Below are 12,014 nucleotides of genomic sequence, written 5' to 3'. Positions count from 1 at the left end.
CATGTGGAGCCGCTGACTTAAGCTCTCCACCCTCAGATTTCTGGAAGACTATGCTATTTATGTGGTGACTGTTTGTTTACCCTATTTTTATACCACTTTCCTAGGTAATTGCTTCTTGTCACTGTCAGACAGGGCACTTGCACTAGACAGGTGTTTAATCTAACCCTGTGAAGTCATTCTTGTGGCAGTACATTTTAAGAGAAAAAGCTCGCTGCTTTTCCTTCATTTTCAAGGGCCCCTACAGGTGGAGTCCTGCTGGAGTCCGAGGACTCCATCTGAGTGGTTTTATTTCCCTGTTAGCCCTTAGCTGTGCTTTGGTTAGCAGCTTTTCTTCTGTACCTGTGGCCACTCTGCTCCAAATATAGCATCAAAATTAGCTGCTTTTGCAGAGATTTCAATAATATGCTCGGTTTTATTTCTCCTATTTTGATGGTTATGTTACGTGTTAGTCCATTAAGTTCTACGCTAAAGGCTGTGCATCTTTGTTCAGCTCTGTGCATTTATTCTCTTGTTCAGTGTTTTTTGCAGCAGATGAGTACAAAGATATTTTCATGAATTCTTTTTTTCCCTTACCTCCTCCCGTAAGTGCCTTTGGAATAAGTTGCATAAGCTTCTACAATTGCCACACTGGTCTGGTAGTCTGTATATAGGTTCTTCTCTTTTAGTATTAGCTATTCTCTCTGGGCAGCAAGCAAATCTTCACCCCAGTTTGTTCTTTTCTGCAACTCACCACTGCAATTAAAGATTAATAGCTCTGTTCTTCCAAACCAAACAATTGCTATTCCTGAGTACTAATGCTAAATAACTGCATTGGCTCCTTGTCTGTGTTGAGTAACAGCTCCTGTCACACACCTATCTTCTGAAAGCAGGTTTTGTTGAGACAGGTAAGCACTTGTTTATTTGGACTTCTAAATGTTTAAATAGGTTATTGCAAGAGACCTAAACCGAAAATGAACAGAAAGCAGTATAGATGCTTATTGGGCGCAGCTGAACTGACTGACGCAGTATCTTCTTAGTTCTCTTGGCATCAGTGAGAGTCTGCAATTGCAAAGGAAGTTATGTTGCTCTACTTCTCTCAGTAAACATGTTTTAATGATTCTTCAGGCTACAAACTAATACTGACTATAAGAAGGCACAAACTTAGAGCTTTACAGGTAACATCAGTTTAGCTTGGGAGAGCCGACACTTTCATGAGAGTTGGTCTAGTACGTGGTGTAGTAGCTGCTGATCTTAAAGTAGAAAAAAATGGAGCAATTTATACAATGCCAGTGTAATAAGAAATACCTGGGGGAAGGGAATGGGCTGAACTGCAGGTAAAATTATGAGAGGAAGAATGTTGGATTGTAAATACCAGTTGTACTGCTCCAGGTGATGCTGTGGTCTTGGTGCTGCCATTTCTCTGCGCTGCTGAGTTTTATGGGATAAACTTAACTCAGTGTAACCTGATCATCGGTCTTCAACCAAGTCACTGCCTTTCCAGGAAGTTTTATTTTTCAGATGGCATAAGTAGAAGCAGTTGTGCAGGCCAGATATGTTGTTCCAGCTTGGAACTGATGAAGCTGCATTTCCTATGGTTCTGTATCCTTTCCCACCTCTGGGTCCCAGTAGCCCCAGCTTACCCTGTGTCCCCCACCCTGTGGCACTGCTCAGACATGCTGGGCAGCCACTGCTGAGCGCAGGTGTGATGGGTGGCAGAGCCCTGTTCCCCTATCCAGGCCTCATCTTGCTTTACCCGAAATTTATCACAGAACTTTTAGGAGTTTCCCAGGTCCATCTCTCAACTGCAGCCCATCTTTGGTTGTTTCCAAGTCTTGGTGGAGGATGGTGGGGAGCGCTGCTGCATGAGCTAATTTTCCTAGGAAAAAAACCTAAATAGCTATTATTTTAAAAATTATTTTTCCATTTTTCTATGTGGACATGTTATCAAATTATCAGATTGGTGTGCTTGCCAATATACAATATATACAGGTGAATTTTGTAGGGTGAAAATCATCATACATTGATTTTTCTATCTGATAAATATTATTAATTAAGCTTCATTTAACCTTACACGTTTTATAATTCCTTTGTGACAAAATAATAGGTTTGGGAGAAAGCCTTTTTCTTAATTCTTTAGATATCTTCAGAAACTGAAACCCAGGAGGTTCTGTTTGAACATCAAGAAACACCTTTTTAAACACCTTTTTCACTATGAGGGTTACCGAGGATGCTGTGGAGCCCCCATCCTTGGAGATACTCAAAATCCATCAGAACAGGGTCCTGGGCAGCTGGCCTCAGGTGGCCCTGCCTGAGCAGGGGGAGTTGGACCAGATGATCTCCTGAGGTGCCTTCCAACCTCAGTCATTCTGTGATTCTGCAAGATTTTATTTCTTTACAGAGGTGTTCATGTCACTGCAGGAAAACAGAGGCATGGAGTTTATTCTACTGCTGCCCAAGTTAACGTCATATCACAAGAGTCAAGGAGACCCATGATGTTTTCTTTTAAGTTTTCAACCTCAGAGCGCAGGAACTATTGGGGAGCTTTTTCTGTTTGCTTTTACTCTCCTTTTGCTATCCAAAACTGATGTAGCTGAAATTGACGAGAGATATTGAAATTGGCATTTTGTTCCCAAGATAAACCTTACTAAAGACTGCGATACAATTTGATTGGAAAATTAATACCATGGTTTATTTCCAGACAACTGAAATTTGGCTAGGCTGATGGGGCCAGCTGCTGGAATCTATTGGTCACATAGTGCTTCTTAATGAATTTTGCTAATTTATACCAGTGGAAGAGCTTATGAATTTACACTGCTGTTGTTTAAAATGGGGGCACACACATATACCTTGGGTCAGTCTGCTTTGTTTGCTATGCTACTGCACTTCTGTGCAGTGCACCCACTTGTTGAGCTGCAAACAGCCACAAACCTCGAGAACATCAGCCAGTGTCTCACCTCTGTGTGCTGTCATTTGAGCAACCTGTGTCTGACTGGTGGAGTATAAAACTAACACGGGCCGTTGACTTTTCCATGTGGTGCACAGTTGGTCTTTCCTCAGTATCTATACAATTAGGAAGTGTTTCGCTGGGTATAAGCTTCCCTGTGATGGGAATCTTTATTGAGAATGGTCTTTTACTTTGTCACAGAACAGTGAGATGCTAATGGAAAAAAATAAAAAAGGCACGACAAATGTATACAGACCTTCAAGAGTCTATCAGAAAATGATAGAAGTATTGTGCAATAAATAAAAGTATAGTGAGGAGAAATGAATATGCAAAACACTTCCTGCTATGCAGTCTAAAGCCTCCCTGATAGCATGAGGAATGTGGCAAAGAGAGTAGCTTCATGCATAGCAACAGGTAGAGTAGGTAGTGAGAAGAAGAAAAGTAGGTTTCTCATAATAAAATTACCTTTAGTATAATATTGATAGTAACCGGAGCACTTGTGTCTGCCTGGTTCAGTGTCAGCTTGGAGTTTCAGCCAGAGCAGACACTTCAGGACTGTCATGTGTTATCCTCCCACTGTCCTGCTTGGAAATGATGCGGCCTGCTCGCTTCCAAGGACCTTGTTGCTGGAGTGATCCGTGCAACAAACTGGGACCCAACCAAACAGACTTTACATGTACTGCCTGAAAGTACACCAAGTGATGTAGATTTATTCACTTAGTCAACAGTAATTATTCTTTTTATTTGTTTTAGATACAGAGTGTATTTTGGAGCCTCTGTCTCTGCCAGAAAGTCCAGGTGGTGTTGCTGCTGTAGAAGGTTCTCCCTATGTGCCTTGTATATTCTGCAAAGAATGCTATCTCTTAGCAGAACAAGACCAGCTCCTGAAGCACATGATTATTGAACACAAGCTCGTCATAGCAGATATGAAACTGGTTGCAGATTTTAGAAGGTAAGGGTTTTATTGTTTAAAATGAGTGTGTATGTGCGCAGATATTACAGAAAGCTTCAGAAAACTAGAGATCATCTTTTTAAAATATTTCTAAAAGCAGTAGGGTGTTGTGGGAGGATTTTTATTACTTTTTTTATGACCTTTTGTTGCTGGCTTGTAAGGTTGTTTTCCCATTCCTCTCCCATCTCCCACCCCCTAGATGTTGCTGGGACCAGGGGACTCGATATTAGAATACAGGGCAATTCCTGTGTTTGTCATTCTTTAACATACCCTAGGGACTTCTCAGGTTCTGTCACTAATCAACAAGTTGTGTGCAAGCTAGAAAGCTGTTTGTTACGTAAATTCTAGACAATCAACTCTCCTAATTTTGAGTTTTATTTTTATAAGACAAGACTATTTCTACTACTGTACAATGTCCTAAAGCTGTGTATTGTATGCAGAAGCTGCTCAGTATAGAATCTCACATTCTGGGATGAAATTCAGATGCCCTATTTTAAGGATGCCAGTACTTCCACATAGAAAGCACATTTAATCCTTAATTATACTTTACAGTACTGTGATCTACACACAACTGTGACTCCGTCTACAGCTGTGTCATTGATCATCTCAGCAGGGTCACACTTGGCTTTCACTCTCATTACTTCCTCCAGTAGCTGGCACAGCACCAGCTGGACTGGAGCTTCAGAGACTGGGCACTTGCTTGGCATTTTCCTTCACATAGCAATGTATGGACCAGGCAGTAGCCTAGACAGAACCTGGCACTTTGTAGATAGTCCTGCTGCAGTGTTTAAATGTTAGTTGGATAATTTCTCAACCGAAAGGAGTCTTCTGTGATTAGGTACTCAGCCAAAGAAAATAACTTGTGGCTATCAAGATGGGAAAAAAAAAAAGAAACTTTAAGATGAAATTTAGGAAGAGAAATGTAAGACACATAAATCCCTATTCAGGTGTATGAGCTTAAGGTTGCTTAAAATTGAAAACTGATACTTGTTTTTGTTTGGTTTTATGCTGAAAGCAGGCAGAACAAGAATGCAATGTTCTTTGGAGATAATGCCAGTTTCCTCAGATAAATAAAGGGATCAGAGCTGTTCGGTCGTGGGCTGCCAGTTTAAGTGTGCTTGGGGGATTATTCTGCATTAATAGAAATGTATTTTAAAATCACCTGTTCAAGAAAATGTCCATTTAGGTTATTTTTGCTGCTAATGCAATTGGAAGGTAGCCAAACCTTATAGAAAGTGGCCCCAGGATGTGAGATGATGGAGCTGTTACTGTGAAGTGTGCTTTCTCTTATCTGCTGTCCTGAACATCAGTAAAATAGTATAATACTGTGCACAAAAAAGGAGGTATGCTCTGAGGTACTAAACTGAAGTGTGGAAAATACAGGGAAACAACTTTGAAAACATAGGGGTTTTTTTATACTTAGCAATGAGTTACGATCAGTCTTAGGAATACATTTCTTGACAGAACTACAAGTGGGGAACCCAGAGAAGAGCAATGCTAATGCAAAACTTTTTAAAAAACAAACAAACAAACAAACAAACAAACAAAACAAAAAAAACCCAAACAAACTTGGAGGAATAAAGACAACTTGGCATTAGGGCAAGAGAGAGAGATAAGGGGAATAAGCTTATACTGCATGACTGGTCATGATCACTCGTGTACACTGACCACTCATTCTCCCTCCCTAGAAAAACGGCAAGGCATTGACTTTATTTGGTCATTGATTATTTGGGTTAAGTCTTATGATATGAAATCCCTTAACAGTAAGCTTCATGGAACAGGCAGTTATGGTTAGGTGAGTTTGAACAGTATTCATTTATTTCAGTGCAGCGGACAGACTAAATTACATCTTGAAATCCCTTCATTTGCACATTTGCCTCCTATATGCTCAAGGAAGGCTTATTCTGGAAGACTTGCTGTTCTGTGTAGCAGCAAGACTGTTCTGTTGTGCATTATAAACACTGCAGTAGGTGGGGAACAACAAACCACTCACCTCTCACTGACACCTAATGGTGCCTCTGAGGCAGCTTTGCTGCGCGTGTTGGGTTCCCTGTGCTCAGCTGGCTGCTGTTCCGCAGGTTAATCCTCTGTGTGCCAAAGCAGAAACAAACGTGCTGATCCCTTGGCTGCTGCAGTTAAAGTCCTCATACAGTAAGATAAATGGTAGAGATAATATGAACCACCATGGGATGTGATAGCTGTGGCAAGTAAACCTTTAGATTGTACAAGTATTAAAAGTTACAACTATTTAGAAATATCCTCATAATAATGATATCTGATTTTTTTATTATTATTTTCCTAATTAGATGGCATGTCAATGGATAGCTGTCATTGCATAATTAGCCTTTACATTAGCGATTCTCACATGATTTCTATCATACACATAAGTATAAGCATATACTTGGGTACTCTCTGATTTATTTTCTTTTATACTAAGTTTCTGAATAATTAGCACAAGGACTGCTTGGTTCCCTTCATCATGTGATTGAAGGTGATTTCTTCTTGGTTAGACAGTAGTTTCTAGTTCAGTGGGAACCTATTCCCAGTTGGGGTCTGGTAATGCTGCTGGTAATGATAGTACAGGAATGTTTTGAAACAACTGTAGCTGATGGGTTAAACCTTCAAGATATGTTTAGGGCTTTCCTTACTCTGTCTGCTATCCCACCCCCAAGGTGTCTGGGGATTTCATTTTTCTGTCTTTCTAGTTGTCTGGCAAGCTACAGTTTTCACTGTTAACTCCACAGGAGACCTGCCAAAACCTCATTTTTGACAAGTTGATACTTATACCGAGTTTCAGATCCCTGCCTGCATCTTGCAGAACACAGAGCACGATATTTGGGGAATTTTAGAGTACTCCGTAGTATATTTTTTCAGTAAAGATGCATCTGAGTGGCACTTCTGTCTGAAGATGTGAATAGGTCACAGTGTTTATGTAAAGCTTAATGCAAATATGTCTTATTGAGTTCTTCACTTTGACAGGATAGTTAAACCCAGTTTTAATGAAGCTGAATAAATTTAATGAATTGGAAAACTAGATTAAAGGAAGAGAGCACTGAGACAGGGATTAAGAAAAAACTCAAAGAACTCTTAAGATTTTAGATAATGGAAAAAGCAAGATCCTATCAACTGTTTAATAAACTTTTTCTGATGTTTCCTTTTTCACTGATCATCTCCCCCTTATGTTTAAAGATACATCTTATACTGGAAGAAGCGGTTTGCAGAACAGCCCATCACAGACTTCTGTAGTGTGATAAGAACAAATTCAGAAGCTCCATTAGGTAAGTACACTGCTTGTTTACTCTCTGTTGGCCAGATCATGTGATAATTTCTGGCATATATTGCTGCTTTAATCAGCCAAGTGTGAAGTAATCTGACACTAGAAAACCACAGAAGTGATATTTAACTCTTAACCACATATTTAAACTTACCTTCCCCAAGGATTGCAACACGTGCTTCGGCACTATGCTAAGGGAAGATGAGCTCAATAGATGCTCGGCGCTGCCGAATCAGGGCCACTTGCGAATCGAGGCCTAGAACCAGTGCTGTTTTCGTTGTGGCTGGCAAAACTTTGGTACCCACTGCAAAAGTAATTGGAGACTGTCCTTCCAGAAATGTGGGGATACATCCCTAGAGAGCTGTCTTTTCCAACTTCACACCATCTACCACCCCCACTGATGCTGCTACCTCTTCCGGCACGGCAGGGTCACAATCTCCCTTCCTTTCCTCCACCACACTGCTTACTGCTCCAAGAGTATTAGGACGCAATATCTTCATAGTGGGGTTACAAAAACTGTCATTTTTTGGACTCTAACACAAGACCAAAGAGCACACTTCACAGTTCTCCTGCGCTGGCACAGTGGGACATTCCATCACAGGGACAGTGATGACTGTGCAAACAAAGTGTTTTTCTCAGAAGTAGCTGATGCATTTATTTGGCTTCCCCTTTTCTAACAGAAAGATATAATTTACCTAAAAGCAGATAAGAGAACATTAGGGCTTTTCTGCATCTTTTATCCTCTGTGGAGAGCTTTAAAAAAGGAAGAAATGCATGCAGCCAGTGTCAGAGATGGGTGGAAGGTGAAAACTGAATAAAAAATGGATGAAAATAAATTGTTTTAATTATTCAAATTAATTAAAAAAAAAAGTCCCAGAAAATGTGAAAATCACTCCAAAGACCATGATTTCTCTCACATTTGTATGTTTTTGTTTTGCTTGAAAATTGCAAATCAAGCCCCTAACTGCCAGAGCATGCTAGAATTGTAAAATATCAATAGCCCTTCCAGAGAACAATGAGAATACTTTGGTATTTGTTTGTTAACAAATCTGTTTTTTTTTTAAATGGCTAGCTCTTTTAAATTCTGTAGCTCATAAATCAGGGGGGTTGTCTTCACACGGACTTCTGCTTTAAAAGATGGGAAAGGCTGAAATCTAGCAAGTTTAATATTGTAAAAGACTTAATAATAGTCACTTCAGTTCACCAACCACATGACACTTTGATTAATAAATGAGTTAATTTCAAATGAAAAATATTTTCGTGTCTCTGTATTTTCTTTCATGCTGAGTAATTTTAATGTAATTCATTTCATTCCACCTCCTCCATTTTAATAAGATTTGTTTTATTAATAAATTGGATATGAACATAAACAGTAAAAAAGTTAGTAAACAAAATGTGGGTAAAACACATAATTAGAATGTAAATTAGGCAAGTCTCAATGTGTGTTGCCGAACAGTTGTGGTGCATACCTGATGGTAAAAGGTGATGTGATCGGTCAGGGTAAGGGTAGGGTATATCGTATCACAGAATCACAGAATAGTTTGGATTGGAAGGGACCTCTAAAGGTCATTTAGTCCAACCCCTGCAATGAGCAGGGACATCTGCAACTAGATCAGGTTGCTCAGAGCCCCATCCAGCCTGGCCTTGAATGTCTCCAGGGATGGCACATCTACCACCTCTCTGGGCAACCTGGGCCAGTGATCGCCACCCTCATTGTAAAAAAATTCTTCCTCATTTCTAGTCCGAATCTCCCCTCCTTTACTGTAAAACCATTACCCTTTGTCTTATCGTAACAGGACCTGCTAAGAAGTCTGTGCCCAGATAACTACTGAAAACTGCCAGTTACTTAGGGAAATAACTGAAAATCCCACATGCAAGATAAAATGAAAGGTGGTTTCATGTTTCTTTGATGCTGACTTCATACTGTAACCAACATAAATGATAAAAATTGCTTTATGACTCCAGAAGAACTATGATAAAAAAGAATAAATTTGGTAGTGGGGAAAACCTATGCAAGACTTTTGTCTTTGTACTGCAATATAAATGAGGTACAGGTCTTATAAATATTTATATACAAATATTTTAGCATGTTTAATTAAATTATGAAATTAAAATAACTGACTTTCATAGATTAAAAAATACCTTTTCTTCTTAATGCATGCCAAAGGTTTAGCAAATTACATGCCAGTAATATTCAAAGCACCTGCAACTTCCCATCTCTTATCCACACTTCCTAATCTCTTAACAGAAGAACAGGACAATTATTTTCTTCTATGTGATGTTTTACCAGAAGACAGATTACTTAGAGAACAGCTTCAGCAGAAGAGACTGGTAAGAAATTACTGTTGTTTCATTTTTTGAGGTAAACAGTGCTGTAGTGAAATATAGGGTAACTTAGTGGGCACTTTAAAGTATTTTTTGCTAGACTGCAAAATTCAGATTTTTTATATATTTTTATATATTTCTATTTTTATATATTTTTTTAAGCTCATTTCCCTACCTGCTGTGCAAACATACACAAACTCATTGTTTATAGATTTTTCCTTGGAATAAATCGACACGTTGCATGTCAGTGTTCCACAAGATTGAAAAATAGGCCCAGAGCCCCAAAAAAGGCTGAGTGTGCTGAACATTTTTCTTCTTTGCAAGAATCTGCAATGCATTGACACACCGTCTTTTGCTTAATAATATACATGTAGCAGAATTAGCAAAATAAAACTCGGTGTGCGATACTGTGAAAAGGGAAGGTGATGCGTAATTCAAAATCTTCAAACAAGTTGTTTTTTTGCGTTCACGCTCTCTTGCTCAGATTTCATTAATTCACACTTGCATGCTCACAAGCACCATGGTGCACAAGCGGAGGAAGTCTGGCCAGTGTTGTTTCTCTGAGAAGCAAAGGGTGAGAAATGCCAGCTGTTGAGTCCTCTTGAACTGCTCTGGTTCTTCTTGCTTGGTGACAGCAACCTGGTACTTTGGACAGACCTCTCATATCTTTTCAGAGTTGTCAGTTCTGAGTGGGTGATCCTTCACATTAAACTCTTGCTGACTTCAGCTTCCATGAGTCTCAGTCCATGTTGCTGACCACTGGGTGTTTTTGTTGTTGTTGTTTTGCTTTGTTTTCTTATTTGAAATATACATATTTAGTCTGGTTTTCCTGTTGGGCTAATTAAAAAATGAGTGTTATGGGATACATATGTTCTCAGTCTGCTTGTGTTAGGATGCAAGGTCTTCTGCTGACAATTTGTCTGTACTGTGAGGTGTTAAAGTGCAGGCCTTTTGGTCTTGACATAAACATGTTCATCAGTTTGCTACTGGCAGGTCTGCCCTGGAAATTGTCAATACAGGCCTTTTAAACCTTTGTTACGCTGTTTCTTCTGGTACCTTACCTGGTTGGTAAGGTGCCAACCTTATGTTTCTGTTACAAGTCTGTACGTACACAGCATGCAACTGAAGGCACCTTAAATTATAAGCATTCAGAATGAAGGAGATGCTTTGAAAATCCAAACTATTTTCTCCCAGGAAAATGGGGATTGGCAGGCAAAATCCATTTGGTTCAAGTACCCTGTGAGTGCTTTTCAGTTTGCTGGCTACAGTAATGTTCTGCAGCTCGAGGCACACGACTAATGAATCCCCAGAACCTGTGGAGTATGCATCAGTCTAACACAGCTCTCCATAGGATCCCAGTTCCTTCAAAGAAGAATTGTGGTAGTTCTGCCACTGATGATTTCCTATGGAGGTGAAGCTGCCTCATCTGAAATCTTCATTCCTATGTAGATCCATTGGATTTACTTGGACTGAGAAAAAAAACAGCTGATGCACTCATGCCTAGCTGCTTCACTTACGATTCATTGTAAGGAAAACCATCCTGGATCAGTAAAAAGCTTTGTCTGGATCAGTATCTTATCCTTGCCAGCAGCAAAGTATCTATGGTATTTGCCCTCTTCTGACCTGGTAGTGATTCTTTCCCAAAATGTTCTTCTAGTCTCCAGCAATTGGCAGCTCAAGAATTTCTTAATTAAGCAACATTATATCTATATTTATTAACATAATAGATTTTTCTTTCATGAACCCTCAATTCTGAACTTGTATAAACTTCCAGTATCCAGAGGTTGCTGCAGCAGTTAGTTGCACAGCTTAACTGTTTGGCCCTTTTGAACCTGTCACCTCACACCTGGCTGCTTTTTTGTGTTAGAAGAGGTGGTGGACAATTCATCCTTTATCTTATCCAAACCATTCATGATTTGTCTACCTTACATTATTAGAGAATCATAGAATGGTTTGAGTTGGAAGGGGCCTTAAAGATCATCCAGTTCCAACCCCCCTGCCGTTTTGTCTTTCATTAGTCTTGTGCTGCAGTGCACCCTCACAGCAAAGAAGACCAAGAGCATCCACGGCTGCGTTAGGAAAAACATTGCCAGCAGGGTGAGAGAGACGATCCTTCCCCTCTGCTCAGCACTGGTGAGACACGTCTGGAGTGCTGGGTCCAGTGCTGGGTTCCCCAGTATGAGAAAGATACAGACATACTTGAGCAAGTCCAATGCAGAGTCACAAAGACTGTCAAAGGTCTGGAACATCTTTCATAGAAGAAAAGGCTGATAAAGCTGAGACTGTTAAGCCTGGAAGAGAAGGCTCAGGGGTGATCTTCTCAATGTGTATAAATACAACACTTTTTTCCTATGAGGGTGGTCAAACACTAGAACAGGTGGCCTGCAGAGGTTCTAGAATCTCCATCTGTGGAGATACTCAAAACCCAACTGTACACAGTCTTGGGCCACCAGGTCTTAGTGACTCTGCTTGAGCAGGAGGGTTGGGCTAACTGATCACAAAAGGTCTTTTGCAAGCTCAGTGATTTAGTGATTCAAGTT

General features: G+C 40.0%; 1 protein-coding gene across 2 annotated transcripts in view; it reads left to right on the top strand.

Moving 5' to 3' along the window:
- ZNF277 (zinc finger protein 277) overlaps positions 1 to 12,014 on the top strand; it is a 55,062-nt gene that overhangs the window by 17,728 nt on the left and 25,320 nt on the right. Inside the window, exons 2-4 of one of the 2 annotated variants that reach the window (XM_082066929.1) lie at positions 3,677 to 3,875; positions 7,065 to 7,153; positions 9,401 to 9,480. In XM_082066929.1, coding sequence (XP_081923055.1) covers positions 3,677 to 3,875; positions 7,065 to 7,153; positions 9,401 to 9,480 — 368 coding nt within the window. Of the gene's footprint in view, positions 1 to 3,676; positions 3,876 to 7,064; positions 7,154 to 9,397; positions 9,481 to 12,014 lie in introns of both variants that reach the window. The other variant, XM_082066928.1, reaches the window with a different exon arrangement.

This window comes from Streptopelia decaocto, assembly GCF_964273445.1.
Source record: "Streptopelia decaocto genome assembly, chromosome: 1".
Taxonomy (NCBI): domain Eukaryota; kingdom Metazoa; phylum Chordata; class Aves; order Columbiformes; family Columbidae; genus Streptopelia; species Streptopelia decaocto.
Note: the sequence above shows the minus strand (reverse complement) of the source record. Positions and strands in the feature narration are given on the sequence as shown.